The sequence below is a fragment of the Neopsephotus bourkii genome, unplaced genomic scaffold (assembly GCF_033783945.1).
Source record: "Neopsephotus bourkii isolate Nb327-2 ecotype Australia unplaced genomic scaffold, CSIRO-AGI_Nbou_v1 NB_1060, whole genome shotgun sequence".
NCBI classification, from domain to species: Eukaryota; Metazoa; Chordata; class Aves; order Psittaciformes; family Psittacidae; genus Neopsephotus; species Neopsephotus bourkii.
In genome coordinates, this window is record NW_026901548.1 from 521,347 (window position 1) to 539,578 (window position 18,232).

The 18,232-nt window shown below is 48.4% G+C and overlaps 1 protein-coding gene across 3 annotated transcripts; it reads left to right on the forward strand.

Annotated features, from left to right (window-relative positions):
- Window positions 1–128: 128 nt before the first annotated feature.
- On the forward strand, window positions 129–17,700 carry RPRD1B (regulation of nuclear pre-mRNA domain containing 1B). 3 transcript variants are annotated; one of them, XM_061361352.1, is made up of 7 exons: window positions 129–405; window positions 1,616–1,745; window positions 2,757–2,890; window positions 4,822–4,934; window positions 6,575–6,701; window positions 7,260–7,471; window positions 7,659–7,838. In XM_061361352.1, the coding sequence occupies exons 1-7, from the start codon at window positions 255–257 to the stop codon at window positions 7,821–7,823; spliced, it is 1,032 nt and encodes a 343-aa protein (XP_061217336.1). In that variant the 5' UTR covers window positions 129–254; the 3' UTR covers window positions 7,824–7,838. The 3 variants fall into 3 exon arrangements, with proteins under 3 accessions (XP_061217336.1, XP_061217338.1, XP_061217337.1); XM_061361354.1 differs by lacking the exon at window positions 7,659–7,838 and adding an exon at window positions 14,121–14,216 and having other exon boundaries at window positions 133–405; window positions 7,260–7,435; XM_061361353.1 differs by lacking the exon at window positions 7,659–7,838 and adding an exon at window positions 15,275–17,700 and having other exon boundaries at window positions 137–405; window positions 7,260–7,435.
- The last annotated feature ends 532 nt before the right edge of the window (window positions 17,701–18,232 follow it).

Sequence of the window (18,232 nt, forward strand, 5' to 3'; positions counted from 1 at the left end):
GCTCAAAAGGTCCCGCGGGGCCCAGCACCGGGACGCACCGTGAGAAAAGTCGCGGCCGCCCGCAGTGCTCATGCGCAGCAGAGCGGCCGGAGCAGGCGCATGCGCTGTGCGCCTCCCCCGCTGGTGCGGCCTCGCCGTTCCCCTCCGGCGATCCGTAGGATGCCGCCCTTCGACCCGCGGCGGCGGGGTGAGGGGCCGGGCGGCCATCTTGTGCGGGCGGGCGGGCGGCGGAGGGAGCGCGGCCCGGGCCGGCCATGTCCTCGTTCTCGGAGTCGGCGCTGGAGAAGAAGCTGTCGGAGCTCAGCAACTCGCAGCAGAGCGTGCAGACGCTCTCGCTGTGGCTCATCCACCACCGCAAGCACGCGGCGCCCATCGTCTCCGTGTGGCACCGGGAGCTCCGCAAAGGTACGCGCGGGCCGGGCCTCGGGCGCAGCGCGCTGCGAGCGGGGCCGGTTCTGCCCTGTGCGGGGTGCCGTGTACCGGCTCCAGGGCCCGTTCTGCCGCCGTTGTGGCTGTTCATTGGGCTTGGTTTAATGAGCCCCGGGCGCAAGGCTGGAGCCGGGAAGCGGGGGTGGGAGCGCTGGGTCCGCAGCGCCGGAGGGGCTCGGCCGAGCTGTGGGGCAGAGCTGTACCGGTCCCCGCTGTGCTCGGTGTGCAGCCTTGTTTGCTTGTACGTGTATCTTTGGGTTCGTATTACCCATTGTAGAGTTGCACTGAGGGGTTCGAGGTAAGCGAAGTGAAGGATGGTGTAGAGGTCTCTAGCACCCGTGCAGCAGCATCGCCCAGGGGCATTTTGTGCTTCATCCCTTGCAGGTTCACTTAGCTAAAGTTAAGCGCAGGTAACTTCTCAGGCTGGCCCCTAAGGAGGGCAGGAGGTGCCTGGTGCCCGCGTTGGTGCCAGTGCCCAGGGGTAGGCACCGTCCCTAGCCCGGGCAGAGCAGGTGATGCTGTAGGAAGTCCTGGAGCAGCCTCTGTGCAATTGCCGATGGTTACAGTTATAGCACATTACATGAACTGCTGGGAGAGCTGAGCAAGGCCTGCAGTGAAAACGAGCCTTTTGTTCTCTGCCTCGTGTGTGTTGCACTCCGGAGAGCAGCATCTCCCGCCGGTTCTGGCTACAGGGCAGTGCAAACTGGTGCCAGGGTGGGAAAAGTTCTGGGATACGGAGGAATTGTCACATTGCCTTGGCCCAGCATTGCCTGGAACGTTGTTGGGTGTCTACAACAGCTTTCCCCTATAATTTTGCTCTGCTCTGAATTAAGTGGCTCCTTACTAACTTTTTTTCCCTGAAATTAGTTAATGAAAAAGCAAGTCTATTGTTGTATGAATTTGCTGGTGGGTTACAGCATCTTCTTTTAACCGTGTGTAAAAGTTACTTCTTATATGGCTTTCTTAAAAGAAAAACCAACAACCCAGCAGAAATAAGAGGAACAAGAACCACCTGTTCAGGGCCTGGGCTGTGCCTTGGGGATGTGGAAGTATTTAGAACTTCGTTTTTAGACTGAAAAGCTTTCAGCAACTTTGTTTAAACTGTGTTAACGGGTCTGGGTGAAAGAGTGGAAAATAAATGCAAACTCTCTCACTTCCCCCCTCTCCCTTTTTTTCTGTTTCTCAGCAAAATCGAGTAGGAAACTCACTTTCCTGTACTTAGCCAACGATGTCATCCAGAACAGTAAGAGGAAAGGCCCTGAATTTACCCGGGAATTCGAGTCTGTTCTTGTGGATGCTTTTTCTCACGTTGCCAGGTGTGTTGCTGGGTTATGTATTTTTCCATCTCTAGAGATGTGCTTTCCTGTTAATCGAAGTTGGATTCAGTTGGATTTTGTTGTCCTGTTGCTGTGTTTCAGTCTCAGGGATGCTGGTGGTCTCTGAGCAGTGGAGGTTGGATTCTCACTGCTTTGGGGCCAGAACTGTTTAGTGTTAATATCCCTCCTGGGGCAAAGTCTGGTGTGACTCAGCTCCTTACAGCTTCCCCACTGCTCCCTGCATGCAGCTCTGTGCCTTGTTACCACAGGCTCTTGCAGGTCTGCTGCGAGCACCCAAACTGAGTACTTGCAGGTGTGTGTTAAAGCCATGAAGGGCGCTCCCCATTGTCAGAAGGAGCTGGTGTTTTGGGTAACTGGGTTCTCCTCAGTCACCTGGTTTGAGCAGTTGCTTTTTGTACTGTTTTGTCTGTTCATCAGTCTCACTAGAGGAAGGAAGAAGTTGGTGTCTAAAAGGGAAGCAGTGATGCAGCTTCCAGCCTGTTAGAAATGGACTATGCTGTAGCTAAGATTGTCTCTAAATGGCACAATAATTCCCATTATCTCAGCTAAACAGTCCTGTGTTGGGGTGTTTAGTGCTGTGCTTTCTGGGTGAATGTGCTGTATGGCTGTATTTACATGCCTAATGATCCAAACAACCTGTGTTTAATTGGGATGTTAGTGACTGAAACAACTGCTTAAAGTTAATACTCTGGATTGTAAATGTGTCAACTTGGGGGTGGTTTATAACTCTTCCTGCGAATTCTGAATGAGAGCAAGTTCTTCCTTCAACACTTTCCCTGCCCTTACTCTGGGTGGGAATGTGGGGCACTTTCAGACAATCTTTGGTTCCAGTGAAAGGGAAAATTAACCACAAATGGGTTTTGCACAGTTTGTCTTGGACAGTATGAGAGATTCTCTCCAAACATGCAGCTAATGGTTTAGAAGATGCTCTCTTAAAACATAAAGAATGTTTCTGAGTTGAATCATTATTATTTTCTAATATTTAAACAGAGAAGCAGATGAGGGCTGCAAAAAGCCCTTGGAACGATTGCTTAACATCTGGCAGGAGAGGAGTGTGTATGGCAGTGAGTTCATTCAGCAGCTGAAGCTCTCGATGGAAGACTCCAATAGCCCCCAAACTAAAGGTAAATGTGTGTTGCTTTTCTTGTGTGCTTTGGTTTCACACTGGTGCATGTTTCAGTGGATGTTCTGTGAGGAATGGGGCTCAGGGCTCCTGCAGCTGAGCTGCTGCCAGAGCTGCTCATGGGGAATCCTCAGGATTGGCTTCAGAGGAGGCTGATTCTCCTTAAACCTGCAGTTCCAGTTTGCAGATGTGTTGCCTTGTGACTTGTGGGTGGCAGTAAGTTGAACTGAAGGTTATGTCTGCTCCTGCTGCCCCTGCAGCCACACTGCTCCAGGGCTGCCCTTTGGTGTGAGTGGGGTGCAGGGAACTGCTGCGTCCACCTCGAGAGTTGAAAGTGTCCCACTGCCTCTGAGAATGGTCAGCTGGGTCATTATAATGGGTTATTCAGGATTGTTGGTGCTTTCATCCTCATCTTGATTTATTTAACATAGTTACTGTATCTTACTATATTTTTTCAAGGGCTTTTTAGTAACTGAAGGCTGGAATACATGCCCAGGAGCTGGGCTGGGTGCTTTTCTTACACCAGCTGACGTCAGCTGGGGAAGACAAGAGCTTTGCATCATTTAACATCATTATAAATTGTGGTTGGAAACTTATTGCTGCATGAGACAGACGTGAGGAACTGAGCAGGAGCTTCTTGCATTTAGTCTGCTTTTATACGGCTGTGGCAGATCCTGCCTCTTGTCTGAAAGGGTTTAACTGGTTGGACTGTAGTGAAGGGGGGCGTAGATGAGTAACGCAGGGCAGGGTCACTGAAAATCCAGTGTTTTGGTCAAGGGGATATTTGGCTACTCTGTAGCTGAAGGAAGTGTCAGTGTTTTCAGATTAGCTGAAATCAGATTGCTGCTTTGACCACATTTTGCTGTGCTCCCCATGGAGGTGCGGTTGGCTCAGGCATCAGTGGAGTGCCCTTGGGCTGTTCTGAGGTGGTGAAAGAGGCAGATGTGTCTACTGGAGATGGTAATTAATCCAGAATGAATATGAAAATGAGCGTTAATATGAGACGTGCATGTGAAGACATACACCTGTGGCTGCAGCTTTGTGGGTTTTCACATGCTGTTTCAAGCAGAGTTACTGCTGAGGCCTTCAGGTTAAGCTGGAGACCAGCTGAGCTGACCAGTGGGTTGTCTGCTCTTTATCCCACAGAGGAGGTCTCTGTTCTGAGAGGTGGGAGGGGAAGGTGCAAGTTGTATTTGCCTACACCCAATAGCTGGTGTTGAGGTTTCCCTGTGGCCTGGGTGCAGTGTGTAGGAGCCTCTTGCCATGAAAGGGCAGGATTTACATGCCTAAATTCTGTTGAACCGATGAACTGGGGTTTGAAACTGTTAATCTGAGGTATCCAGGTAAGAGCTTCACAAGTGTTTAAGGTGTAATCTAAAGAAACGATACTGTGTGTCCAAGGAACAGGCAGGGATTTCCTGGGGGATTGGCAGCCTCCCCTTGCTCTGTCCCCTCCTGGCTTTGGCATCAACCAGCCCTGCTACTGTTACCTTTGCAACTTAAAAACGGTTACACAGAATCAAACCCTTCTGGGGGTAACAGAGCTCTCCCTGTTGGAAACAGACTGAAGACATACAGATGGTTTAAGAACTGGCCTGTGCAGGACTTCACTTGGTGAGAAACTTAGTTCTTGTCAGGGTAATAGGAGGTACTAATGTGATATCTCTTGCATGAGGGAACAGCTCAGGCCTTTCCATGGGTGTGACTGTTGCTGCCTCTTTGTCAGGTCATTGTGTATATGGCAATATCAACCTTTATTGCTGTTTTGCATGTCAGTGTTTGGAATACAATGCCAACATTAGAGGCCACCTGTGATCATCCCTCTCTGTAGAGAGCTTAACCATTAGAGCATCTGCTACCATGGTTTTGAAGCAGAGATGGTTGAGGTGGGTAGATCCAGCATCCAAATGAGTTGCGCGTGTGTGTCCTTAGTTACAGAGGAGAAGAAGTCTCTGAAACGGACTTTTCAGCAAATACAGGAGGAGGAAGATGATGATTACCCTGGGAGCTACTCACCCCAAGACCCCAGTGCTGGGCCACTGCTGGTATGTGGACGGGTTTTGGGTGGGAGCAGTTCCCAAAGCCACCTCCTGTGGTGCAGCCACAAGGTGGGGCTGCCAACAAGGGCAATGCTCCTGGGAGGTTCAGCTGGGGTTGAAGTCCGTGGGAAATGGAACACATTCTTCTTCATGTTGAAGTCTGGTGCTGCTCTGGGTGCTTTCAGGAGGCTGAAGCGAGCTCTGGGTCACTGCCAGTGAAGAGCCCCAGAGGACCGCTGGGACATCAGACTGTGTTAAATTCTTTGCAAGATCAGTATGTGATCTCAAACCCAGAGTTTTACTAGGGCTAAAACTTGGTTATTTTTTGTAGGACGTCTCTTTCCATGAGCTATTAAAAAGCCCAACTGTTAATAGAATGGGAAAAGCAGTTCTGAGGAATTTGGTTTGAGGCTGATGTTAGTGGTGTGGGAAGAATCAGAATGAAATAGAGGGTCATTCTGACCCTACTTGAGGCTAAAAAGTAAGCACATGTTAAACCTTTGTGTATTTGAACAGGCTGAGAAAACACACCATCCATCTGGTAACTAAACACTGGAAAATGACAATAAATAACAGTTGCCAAAGAAATAAGTGAGGTGGTTTGTTATTTTTACCTCCACAGGCCTCACAGCTTATGGTTTCTCTTGATGATGAGCATTGTCTTTGTTACTGTTGGAAACCATCAGTAGTTTGCAAAGAAGCAGTAAATGTTTGCTATGGACTTCCAGAGTTTTCAGCAAAAAAATAGTACCTTCTTTTTTTGTCCTGTGTTTTTATTAGTTTCAAGCGATTGAGATCTGGTTTAAACATCAGTGAAGGTGTTTGCAGGGCTGGGAGTCCCATTTCAAGGACAAGAGCACTTCTTTCTCTTGCTCAGGGAGTCTTGTTTTCTGAGTTTTGTTTCCTGAGCAGGGAGGAGATGTGGTGAGTCAGGAGCTCCTCCTCAGGCTCTGCTCATCCACATCCTTTTGCCTTAAGCCAGGTTATGATGTTCCAAGTATGTTCATTTAAGGTGACATGTTTTTTGTCAGAGCACTAAACCTGCACTGTGGTGTGTGGAGGGGTCCAGTGGGGTTCAGGATAGCTTCATCTGGGACAAGACAGGGTTTGTTTTAGCTGGGATAGATGTTCTGGCATCAGAGCTCATGGCAGGTGACCAGGTACTAATGCTAAATCTTCTGACCATGGAAACCTGACACAGTTTGGACTGATACGAGTTTGAATTGGTTTTGCTCTGTCAGGATGTGCCTTTGGGGGCAGAACAAAATAGTGACATAGCTCCTGCTAATCTGAGAGAAAGCATCAGGGGTGCTCAGCTGAGAGCTCCAGCTGATTCAGCACAACAGGCGGATGTGTGGCTGGGTACTTCAGCTTTGACTGCAGTGACCGCTTCTCTTCATTGAAATGAGAAGTTTCCCACTGCAGAGTCTTAAAAAAGATGTTCCTACTGGAATGCCAGATAAGTTCCTAAGCACTGGGTTCTTGTGAGCTTGGAGAATACTCCCTGTGTTTGGAAGCAACAGTTTGAAGCAAATATTCCAAAGGTGGTTGCTCTCGGGGGTGGGTGACCTTAGATACAGTGGCCACATCCCCAGGGAGCGGTGTTAGTGGCTCCTGGTTTTCATGTTGGCCCACTTGTCTCCTAGACTGAGGACTTGATCAAAGCCCTGCAAGACCTGGAAAACGCAGCGTCAGGAGATGCCACCGTGCGGCAGAAAATTGCTTCCCTGCCTCAGGAAGTTCAGGATGTCTCGTTACTGGAGAAAATAACAGGTATGAAACTGGCAGGTGAATGAATTTGGGTGCAATAACTTAGAAATGAGAGTGTTTTTTTCTTTATACGAGGAGCTGTCACTTGTTCAGTCCTTTATTATACGCGCTTGCAGCGTCCAGCTGTGCAGACCACTGTGCAGTTCATATTTGCTTGTATTCATGCATCAGGAGCTACTCGGAGAAAAGAGGAATCTCAAAGTGCACACCATGATTAAATGTGAAACCCACCTGGTGTGTTCAGCTGAAAGTACAGCCTGATGGTTTAGTGTAATTAACCTCTTCAGAGGGCTGGCTTCATAGATTTGATCCCCCCTCGTGCCATGTTAGTGACATCTCTGCAAGGATAAATGCAGTCAGTCAGTGAGGTTGGTGTCTGCAACCACTGCTCTTGGGCTGTTGGTGCTGCCTGTTTCCTGTTTATCCCCTGTGATAAGGACTCCTCTTTTCCTGTCAAGCCCACAGTATATGTATGAACGAGATGTTGCTGTGCGTGTGGCGGTGTCCAAGCCAGGAGGTTTCATGCTTTGTCTCTAACTGCCCTGACGCTTGTGCCTGCAGACAAGGAGGCTGCCGAACGCCTCTCCAAGACGGTGGATGAGGCGTGCCTGCTGCTGGCCGAGTACAACGGCCGCCTGGCTGCCGAGCTGGAGGACCGGCGCCAGCTCGCCCGCATGCTCATCGAGTACACCCAGAACCAGAAGGACGTCCTCACGGAGAAGGAGAAGAAGCTGGAAGTGAGTACCGATGGCACCAGTGCCAGCAGGCCGATGGTCCCACTTGACTCCTGATCTGGGGATTTCAAGGGGAACAATGCTGGGTGTTATCTTTCTATATGGAGTGAAACAGGGCTAAGAAAGGGGTGAAACAAATCTGGGGAAGGCAAATCTGTTCTGACATTCAGTCTAGTAGGTTTAATACAGGGGGACATGGAAGGTCCAGAGCTCTGTTCTTGTTAAGAAAGAAAGGCTTATCTTTCTTTCAGTTTCTTCAGACTTGCCCTATCCTTTTTATGAAATCCTCGTTTCCAAAAAACCAACCTTCCTTTGCCATAATTATCTTTTTATTATTATTGCTTGTTTTGTTGGTGGGTATCCCTCATCTGCCTTCCCAGCCCCTGTTTGATAAGGGGATGGAGTTCAAACAAGATCTTCTGGTATCCATCCTTTTAACAGCCACAGCCACTCATGCAGCTTGTGATGGAGTGTGAGCTGCGGCAGGGGACAGGCTCGGGAAGGAGCCTGTGCTGTGGCAGGCACAGGCTGTTTGCTGCCATGACAAACCTCATCCTCTGGCAGCCCTGCAGCATGTGCTGGGGCAGATTTCATTCCGAGTGTTCTCCTCCCTGTGTGTGTTTATGCTGGAGTTCCTCAGTGTCTTGTGACTGTGAACATGCTGCTTTTCCAGAGCGGGATTTTCCAAATCAGCCAGGCAGATGCTGGCTCTGCATTCGGGATTGCAGTGGGTAGTTGGTAACTCTCTCGGCTGGTTTAGCCTGAATTTCCTCAGGCAGTGCGTCTGTGTAGCAACTGAGTCATTAAAGGCACTTTCAGACATGGGTATGGAAGATGCTATGAACCCAAATCCTGTTTGGCACCTGGTTTATGAGCAGAATGTAGTGGAAGTGTTAGGTCAGGGATTTTCCCCTTGCTGAAAGGAGGACACATGTCTAGTAGAAACACAAGTATATGTATAAATCCATAAATGGCAGACCTATTTCTGCTTACTCTTTCAGAAAGGCAGGACTAGGCAGCAGAGTGCTGCAGAGCAGGGTTTGAAAAGCCCAGAACAAGCCATAAATTTGAGTCAGTTTGAGAGCATGAAATGGAGACATTCATCATGGCAATGCTGAAATAAAATTTCTAATGCACTTGCTGAAATGTTGTGACAGTTGTGTTGGGCTATGTTTTGGAAAATGTCCTTTTGGGAAGGAATGTTACTTGAAAATTGTAACTGGCAGAGGCAGGAATCGCATCCTGAAAAGGCTGAATTACAGCAGGAATAATCCTGCTGATGGCAGCAGGACAGGCTGCTGGTTCACTGTTCAGTGTGAGCAAGTGCTTTACCAGGCTGAAAACTAAAGAATGATCTGATTAACTATCTGGATCTGATTAAATACCAATTTAGCTTGGATTTTGTCATGCTGCCAAACCAAGGTGGCCTTAGTGCTGTAGAAATCTCAAATGAGTCACAGGAAATGCCACTCTCCACTCGACATGAAGGCACAGTTCATATTGATGTCAAATCCCAGCTGAGGGCTGTTGCCTGATGAAAGCATTGCCTTGTTCTTGGGCTGTAGAGAGTTAATAAATGAAGGCAGATGTGGGTTGCAGATATGACAGGCTCTATCTGCTCATCAGTTTTGTCTGAGTCTTTGATGTGCTGGCAGCACATACTGTTATTGATAAGCCTGGCTTGTCCTTTGTAGTGCTGAAAAGTATTTTATGAGAAGGAGCTGGAATTCTTGGGCAATTAAGAACGTGTTAAAAAACAAACCATTTACTCAGGCAAAAGCTGAAATAAGAAAACAGCTTAAGCCAATGTAATCATACACATCTCCTCGGCGTGTGCTTTGCTCTCTCGAGGGATCTCTTCCAGAATCTCTGCTGCTTCTGACTGTGGGTTTTTCTCTTGTGCAGTAAGTTCCCTGGCTCTGAGCTGAGGCAGCATTTCTAGGTGGAAGGTGGTTTGTTCGCTTGGCTGTCCTAGTCCAGCCGAGGCTCTGCTTGGGAAGAGGGGTTTCTGTCAGTAACGTGGTTCAGGGCTTTAGTCAAGATATGAAAATCTCTCATTTGGAAATCCCTAAATATTTTTTGTACTTTATTTACTCACAAAGCAAAGTCTTTCACTGTGATAACAATGGAAGTAGCTAATCTGTGTCTTTGAAAAGCAGCTTTTGCAGTCTAAAGAGCTGCAGTTGCTTACTAATCCTGTTAATGCTGTCCCTTGACACAGCAGATTCTCAGAACATGCATAAACTCAGTGTCTTGTGTGTCTGGTGGGATAATGCTGAAACCCCGGGGCACAGAGAAAAGCTCTTCAGTTGAGGGACACTGCTGAGAAAGGTGCTGTTGGGCAAGGAGCTACACTTAGCATGGATACAGATGGGGGTGTGTAAGGGTTGAAACAGCATAGTGCTGGGAAGCCCTGGAAATCTGAAGGGAGAGAGGTGGCACAGGGCCTGAAGATCATGGCATGGGTGCAGAGCCTGAACATCATGATGTGGACAAACTGCTTTTAGGGTAGCAATGGAAAGCTTAGTAATTGGGACTACTTTATATGGGGGTGAGATTGGGGTAATGTGCTTGTAATGTAAAAGGAGAAGGCAGAGTTCCTTTAATTCTGACAGTCAGCAAAAGCAGCAGGACCAAAGCCGATGCTGAACAGCCTGTGACAGGGTGTATTTTTAAGGGTGACTATTCCTTAGGCTAACTCACTGAAAGATGTGGTGGGGGTGGCTGTTCAGAACACTGGATTTCTGTTTAAATGTGCTTCATCTCGGGCAGCTCCTGTGTGATCTTCCATGGCCTGGGCAGCATCAGAGACTTTTATAATAGCAGGTGTCAGGAAATAAAATCCCTTTCCAGGCAGGCTTAGAAACTAGAACTGGTGTTCATAAGGATGAGGTGAGGTGCTGTCCCATCTCACATGGGTGTTTACCTGCCAGTGGAAGTTCTCTGGTTTGGGTTATTTTTGGCCATGGCTGCCCCTGTTTCAGGGTACAAGCAGCCGGGGGGGAGTTTGTCCTTCAGCACCTGAGTCTGCAGAGCTCTAAGGGGAAGGACTGTCTTTTGAAGCCCTCTGTGTGCTCTTCCTGAATGCATGGCAGGCGAGGGGAAAAATCCAGGAAATGCAGGGGAGAATTCCCATGTCCATGTACCAAGTGACTGCAGAAGGAAGTCAGTGAAATAGATGGGACTAGAACCACCACTTGAAAGCAGAGCTGGAAAAGGGCAAATTGTGTGGAAGCTGTATCTGAAATGACCAATAATGACAGGAAATCTGGGGAGAGTTATTTTCATCTAATGGGGAGCAGAGGGAAAAAGTAAAATAGAGGGGAGTGTGCTTTTGGAGTTGTTTTGATTTGCAGTTAGTGCTGGTGAGTTCTTCCCCATGTCCTCCCAATACCTTCTGGATCTGCCTTTGTAAAAGGTGATGCGAGGAGCATACTACAGCATGTACAGTTTGTTCTGTGTAGTGCATTGTGTCAGGGGTATGTGTATACAGCTGTGGTGTGTGTGTGTGTGCATATGTATGGAGAACATGCTGTATCCAAGATCCAGGTTAGGGGAAATGTTCTGGTTGTTGTCTGCACCTGACAGGTTGTGACTTGAATCCTGCTGGGAGCTGTGGAGCCTTCACATCTTGAGGCTTCTTAATATTCCTGGCTTCAAGGCACCTTTAAGAAGATGTTAAAATTGCACCCATAGGAGGTTGCAGGGCCTCTGTGGCAGTGCATCTCTGCAGGCTGGAGTGCAGTCTCACTGAGCTGCCTTTTCTGGGCCCTGCACATCTTGAAATACGACTAGTTCAGGGGGTTAATGTGCAATTTATTGCCGTGCTGCTTCCACCGCTTCAGCTTTGCTGCATGTCACTGTTGGATGCCTCTGTGGCTGCAGCTTTCCTCTCAAGAATTCCTGGGCTCTGGTGTGTTCATTTCAGCAGTTTAGGCAGGGATCAAGAGGTGAAGTTTTAGTTTTTCTGCCAGGAAAGGAAACTGATGGTGTTTCTCATGCATGTGGGTAGCAGGAGGGAGCCAGGCAGCAGTTCATGCACTCGCTGAGAGGGTCGGGACTCTCTGCTTTGCAAAACTTCTCATTTTTGGTAATTGTTTCCCAGCACTCTTCACGTTTGTCATTTCTTGTAAATACACTGTCAGTGGGACATTCTTATTTAACATGTTTTTGTGAGTACGTTTGAGAAGTACTTCAGGCTAAGAGGCAAGCAGTGAAAGCTAAGGGGTACCGAAGCGAGCTGCCATAGCAGAGCTGTGTGTTTCATGGTTTTAAATAGAAATTTTACATGAGCATCTATCCCTCTTTGCTCTCCAACTTCACTCTCTTTTTTCCCCATCTCTGTTGACCCTCTGGTGTGTTTTCCCTGACTTGTGAGGTCTTTCCCTTTCATGCATCCAGCTCAAGCGACAGCACAGCAGAGCAGACAGACTGGCTGCTCTTCCTCTTCACTTTCTAGATCCTCATTAACACCCAGCCAGCTGGTTTTCAGTTGATGCAGTTCCTGTGATGACTTATGACACATTACTGCCTGACCTGGCACAGGAATGGAAGTATCCAGGGCACACTCTAAGCTAAAATAAGATGAAGTCTGTGCTGTGTAACTGGACAAGGTGAACCGAGTCGTGTGGAAGGAATTCCCTGTCATATCCATTAGTCAGTTTTATAAGGTTCAAGGAAAGCTTCTTGTGAATGAAACGCTCTGTCAGATTCATTCAATGGGGTTTAATTCTGATTTTGCATTTGTTTTGAGGACTCGGGGTCTGTCACTTGGCTGCTGTGGATGGATGTAGGATGCTGCATACAGGAAGGGAATGTTGATTAGCGAAAGCATTCATGTGGCACAGCGCCAGAGTATTTCTGTATCATCCTCAAACTCCTGCTTACAGCAAAGATCTCATTATTTTGTCTAATAGAAGCAAATAGCATCCAAGTACTATTAATCTTAATGAAAGCCTACCTTCAGCAAGGCCATCAGCTGGAGACGGGGCACAGACAGGACCGTGCGAGGCAGTGGCTGCTTTCAAGTACACTTCATATTCTTTCAGCTTTATAGAACAGAGGGGCCTTAAGAAGGGATCTGCAAGATGCAGTTTCAGAGCATGTCATGGGCTACGTGAAGAGCATGGATTCCCATGAAATCTGCTTCCAGAGTCCATGGTGGCAGAATGTGGCCACAGCTGGAAAAACCAAAGCCCTTGAGCCTGGGAGAGGGCTACGTGTGTCTGCTTCTGCCTGTTCCTGAGAGCAGCTGAGGTGTGTTACTGAGTAGTGCAGATGGCAAATACAAGTGAACGAGCCTTGCATCTCATGCAAAGGGTTGCACCTCCTGGTAGGTGCTGCTTCTGTGTTGCAGCAGGACTTCAGGATTCCTCACTGGCAGGAGCAGCTGCCCAGCAGGGCTGGGTGGTCTCCAGTCTCTGCCCTGATGCCCACGTTCAGACCCTTCCCTTGCTGGATGCTGTGTGATGGGGCTCCAGCATGGTCAGTGCTGCCTGGCCTGACTCTGGCAGTTGGGCTCTGGTGTCCTCAAGCGCTCTGCCACAAATCACACAACGTTGTGATACCAGAGCAGATGGAAAGTGTTAAGCATGCAGAGCAGTCTGTGTTGTGTATCCAAGCTGTCCAGCAAGAACTCATCTCTTCTAGGAAATCTTGGTTCCTGGATTACTCCCTTAGAACATCCTTCCCATTCCTGAATTCAGGGACATATTTCTGAGCCAGAGGCTTTAGTGGTTTGGGGGTTGTTGCTCCTTTTCCAGTTCTCTGCAGCAAACCCGATCTGCAGCTTCTCACTGCTGACACTGGCATGCTGCCCTTTCTTTCCTGGCTTGATATCCATCACTCCCTGACAGTCCTCAACTACAGCTTTTTAATTTACTGCTTCTTTTGAGACAGTTTTCTGGGGTCTCTGATCCAGCCTCTTCCACCTCCTCCCTGTGAGCATTTGGAATGCAATAATACAGTAACTGTTTTTGCTGTCTCTGTCCCACACGTGCAGGAGCAATCTCCATGCCCCACATGGAGCAGAACACTCCTGTTACCAGCCCACATTTTCCCCTCTGCTGGCTTCCCGATTCCCCTGGAAGGTGTTGGAATGCAGCACTGCCCTGACTTGCCTCTTTACCTGCTCTCATCCTCTATTCATGCTTAAAAATCTGGGGTGATTTCCTGGTTTTGTTCTGTCTTCATAACGTGACTTTCGTGGCTTGGCTCCCCATTGAAGTTCTTTCCCAAAATGGAATGGCCAGGGATGTCAGGCATCGTTAGTTTGATCCTGGTTTTGTCTTTCACTAAATGGAATCCTCGCAATCCTAAATGAAGGGGTGCATCTTCTGAGCTTGTTCTGTGGTTGCCCTCCTCCAGCCTCAGAACAGTGCACTTGGGTTTACAGAGCTGGTAGAGCTTTGTTTGAACTTGACCATATCCTGTGCCCATTACAGAAGTGTTTCTTATGGTGGTGAGTTAATTCAGTGAGCCTCATAAAGGGTTTCAGTTTGAAACAGGCTGTTACAGAACATCCTTACTTGGTGCTGGCAGGAATTTATGGACTATTTCTGTAGCTGCTGTGGGTATGTGAGTTGTGGTGTAGGGGTATGCGAGTTGTGGAGGCTGCCTGTGCTCTCATTGTTCTAATTCAAAGTCATGAAACACAGCGAGTGTAAACTCCTTGCTTGTAACCCCACAGGAACTGCTGCGCTTTGATATTTGGGGAAGGTGAAGAGACTTTTCCGTCACTGAGAAGGTCAGAAAGGCCGGATTAAAGCTGTAAATGCTTCAGAAAGATGTTGTGATTAAATGTGTGCCTTGTTTTATTTGATCTTCAAAGATAAACTCCTCTCTTTGTCAAGTAATTAAGAAATGAAAAGTGAGTGAATATTACAGCAGACTCTATAGAAGCCCCTTTTTTGTGTGATTTTTAAGCTCATTCTTTCCTGCATTCTGCAGCTGCCATGGAAAATAGGCCATGGGTAAAGATGGGAGCATTCCAAAAGACATGATGTGATACTGGGGTTTTATTACTTAAACATCTGTCTTTTAATTAAAACCTGGCTTTTGAGGCTGTTTTCAAGTTTTGTGATTCTAAACATTTATGTAAGTTACCTAAAAATCAGTCTTTAATGGAGCTTCTGCATTGGGTAACACGGATCTGCTCTGAAATGGCTTAACCAGAACTCGCTAAGGTACAATTCCTCCTTTCAGTTTCAGGGCCCAAACTCTTCCTCTGTCTTCCCATTACAAAACACTAGTCACTGTTAGCTGTGTCGCTTGGATCACAGAGGTTTCTGAAGCTGCATAAGTGTTCCTTGCTGGATTTTTAATGCTCAATCCAGGCCTCATTTGTGGAAAACCCACTGCAGGTTTCCTCCTGAGGGGTTCCTGGTTTTCCCCTTTATAATGAAATTCTGAAAACTTTGGTCTCTGCATTTTGCTTGGTTTCAGTCCAGTGTGGGTGAGTCTGTCTGGTTTACATGCAGTGATCAGGCGTGTGTTTGTGTTTGATGGCATGCCAGTGGCATGGTAAGCTGCTGGGGTTGCTGACGTGAGTTGTCCGACAGCTTTTGGGGGAGACCCCATTTCACAGCCAAACTTGGGCTCAATTTAATGACCTGAAAGGGAAAATTGGATTATTTAAATAGTCAAAACTGATCAGGCTTGACATAAAAAGAGCATTTTAGCAGCACAGGTGACAGGGTCTGTGGTCATGCCAATGGCTGCTCCGAGAGCTAATGCCCCACCACCTTCCCTCGGAATCCTCACCTGGAAAATACTCATAGCTTAGCTAAAACCACTGTTAATGGACCTGTGCTTAATCTCCATTCTCTTGTCTCTCTCCCTCAGGAATATAAACAGAAGCTTGCCCGGGTAACCCAGGTCCGCAAGGAGCTGAAATCCCACATCCAGAGCCTTCCTGATCTGTCACTGCTGCCCAATGTCACGGGGGGGCTGGCACCTCTGCCGTCTGCTGGTGACCTCTTCTCAACAGACTAGAGCAAACGGCGTCCCAGTTCCCGATACTACCAGCAGAAGTGAGAAGACTGGTGTAGACTGGAACTCCGGCCCGCCAGGATCTCCAGTGGGAAGGAACCTGCAGACCCTGCTTTGCCCCTTGGCTGCTCGTGCTCCCCTGGCTCACGTTGAGGGGAGAGCGAAGAGCAAGGCTTTGTGAGCTCCCCAGCGAGTGGGGACAGTCCCATCTAGGCAAACTTTTCTCCTCTTTTTCCATACTCTTTAGTTGCTGTTTGCTCTTAGCACTCGTTACCCCCCAAAAGTCGTGTGAATGATGTACTTACATACCTGGGATGTTTCCAAAGGAAGGCTGACCCATCACACTGCTCCTCTGTAGAAGTATCCTGTTGTTTCGGGAGGAGTCTGCCCTGTTTTCACTGGGTTTGAGCCTGCTCTCTGGAGCAGGAGTGGCTGATGGGCTGCCAGGGCCGGGTGCGCGTGCTGCGCAGCAGGAAGAGGCAGCTTCTGCTGAGCAGTGGTACAGAGCAATGTTATTCTTAAGCCTGGAGTTCCTCAGTGGTGTGGGACTGAGGTGAAAATCCTTCCTGTTTGGCTTGTACAGAAACTGAAACTCACCACAGGCACCAAAACCGAGCAGCTTTTCTTTGTGAATTAGAGATAGCTTCAAAACGTACGCGGCTGAGCAGCACAGAGCTGGGTATTGCCTCGGTGAGAGGGGAAGGAAGGCTTCTTCTAGCTGCCCTGCATTTATACCACATTTTTCCTCTTCATTACACAAAATCTGATGCTCCCAAAGCTTTGGTTTAACAGCTGGAGAGGCTGGAAGGGTGCATTGCAGCTGCTGGTGTCCCTGTGACCAGCACCTTCAGTGACTCTTGGAATGGCTGCGTTGAAAATACTATTCTGTTAATTCTCTCCATAGCTTTAGTGAAGTTGTTTGATGCACAGACGTTAAATGTGGTATAAATATTTATTTATATAGAACATAGGCCCATATATATATGCACATACCCTGTATGCACATGTACCATGTCCCTGCGTTTAGATATTAGAAGGATGTACTTAAAGGATGTACTTAATTTTGTGTCGCAGATTATCGTGGGTTGAGTTTTATAATCAGGAGAAGTAAAAAAAATAGACAGAAAAAAAAAGGAGAAAAGGCAAATGTAAACCATTTAATTCCATTCTGTTGCTGGCTGATGGCTTCGTGCGGTGCCTGGCGTTCCAGTTCAGCTTGTGTGTTAGGTCTGACAAGCTGGACTCTGATCACTGAAAACCATTCCAATCTGGATAACCATTCTGTTCCAGTCTGGATAACGCTTCTGTTGCAGTTTAGCACCTCTCACTAGGAAACCTTTATGGAACCTTTTCAGTTTCTGGACCTGGGAGTGCGGGTTCGGTGGCAGAGGCAGAGGTGAGGCTGTGTCTGCACCTCCCTGTCAAGGAGGGGAGAGGAGCCCTGTGGAAATGCAAAGCTGGTTCTGCATCCTCCTCAGTTTCTTTCACAGGGTGTTTGTAGCCCGCTCAGCGCTCAGTTAAATGGGAACTGCAGCGTTTGCTGCTCATGAAGCTGTTCAGAAGCTCTAATCCTTTCCCTCCTGACCCTTCATTTGGCCTTGTTTGGGTCTCCTCGCCCCCCACGGCCCAGCCCAGAAACATGGTTTTTCTCTTCAGTTTACAGGGAATCCTTCAGTGGCAGGACTGTTCCCTCGGTGAGCCCGTGTGATTGTGCAGCCCCCATGCTCCAAAGTGATGTAGGTAAAGCACAGCGCGTCCTCTGCTCTTGCCAAAAAGGAGGAAACAAACCCCAACCCAGCGCCTCAGCCCTGCTGCCAGGGCTACCCCGGAGCTGCTTGAACCAGGTCCTTCAGCTGTTGATGGAACGTGAGTCACTGAGGACAGCAAAGCTGTCACCAAACAGTGAGACAGGCAGAGGCGCTGGCACCGCGGGCTCCTTCCTGGGCAGGTCTGTGAGAGTTGGGCTTTAATGGAAATGCTTGGATTTCTTTCCCCCAGTACATGTGTGTGCTTTATTTTGCTTAATTTAAATGAAGTCTCGTGGGTTTTAATTTTATTTGTTTTCCTTTTTGGGCAAAGGGCCTCTGGTGAGCTGGTGGCAGCCTCGAGGTTGAACAGATTCCCCCAAGCTGTGTCTTGTTTTTGTTTTATAACAAAAGCTTCAATCTGTATATGAACCGATGTAGGAATTAATTTAGACATATAGGCTGCCTGTTGTGGCAGTAGTATATTCTCAACTGTCTCATAGATATCTATTTTTGAATAAAGAGGGTGTCCTTAACCGGTGGTGCTTTGTCTTTCTCCGCCCTGCAGGCGTTGCTCGGGGTTTGCCCTTGGATCTGGGGTGCTTGGGGACATGGAGGATCCCTGGAGCTGCCCTGGACAGTGCCATCGCCAGCGGGGTAGCTGCTGAGTTCATAAACAATGAATTTGGGTTGCATGGGGGACGTGTGGATAATGACTCCTGGGGGGAGTACCAAAGCCAAACTGAGCAGGCTGCTGGAGGGCAGCAGGAGCTGCAGAGCTGTTTCTTTACTTGTGTTTGCAGGGCTCTGCATGCTGCCGTTAGCAGGTTTATACCAAAGGCTGCTTAAATGGATGAGTGCAGGCACCGCTACCACGTCCTGAGGTTTAGGGCCTCATCTCTTTGTGGGAAGAGGCAAGTGCTGACCAAAAGCTGCCCCTTCTGCTGCGGGTGCCTGGCTGGCTCTCACCACTCCCCTCACCGGTCTCTGTGCATCCAGCCCCGGCAGGATGGGGACCTGCGGAGCAGCAGAGCCAGGACTGAGCCCAGCGGTGGTGCTGGTCCCT

What these genes read in the sequence shown, in the direction of transcription:
- RPRD1B (XM_061361352.1), top strand. Translation starts at nt 255, where the DNA reads ATGTCCTCGTTCTCGGAGTCGGCGCTGGAGAAGAAGCTGTCGGAGCTC. An exon ending in GCTTTTTCTCACGTTGCCAG is followed by an intron (nt 1,746 to 2,756) that starts GTGTGTTGCTGG and finishes ATATTTAAACAG; the next exon opens with AGAAGCAGATGAGGGCTGCA. An exon ending in CCAGTGCTGGGCCACTGCTG is followed by an intron (nt 4,935 to 6,574) that starts GTATGTGGACGG and finishes CTTGTCTCCTAG; the next exon opens with ACTGAGGACTTGATCAAAGC.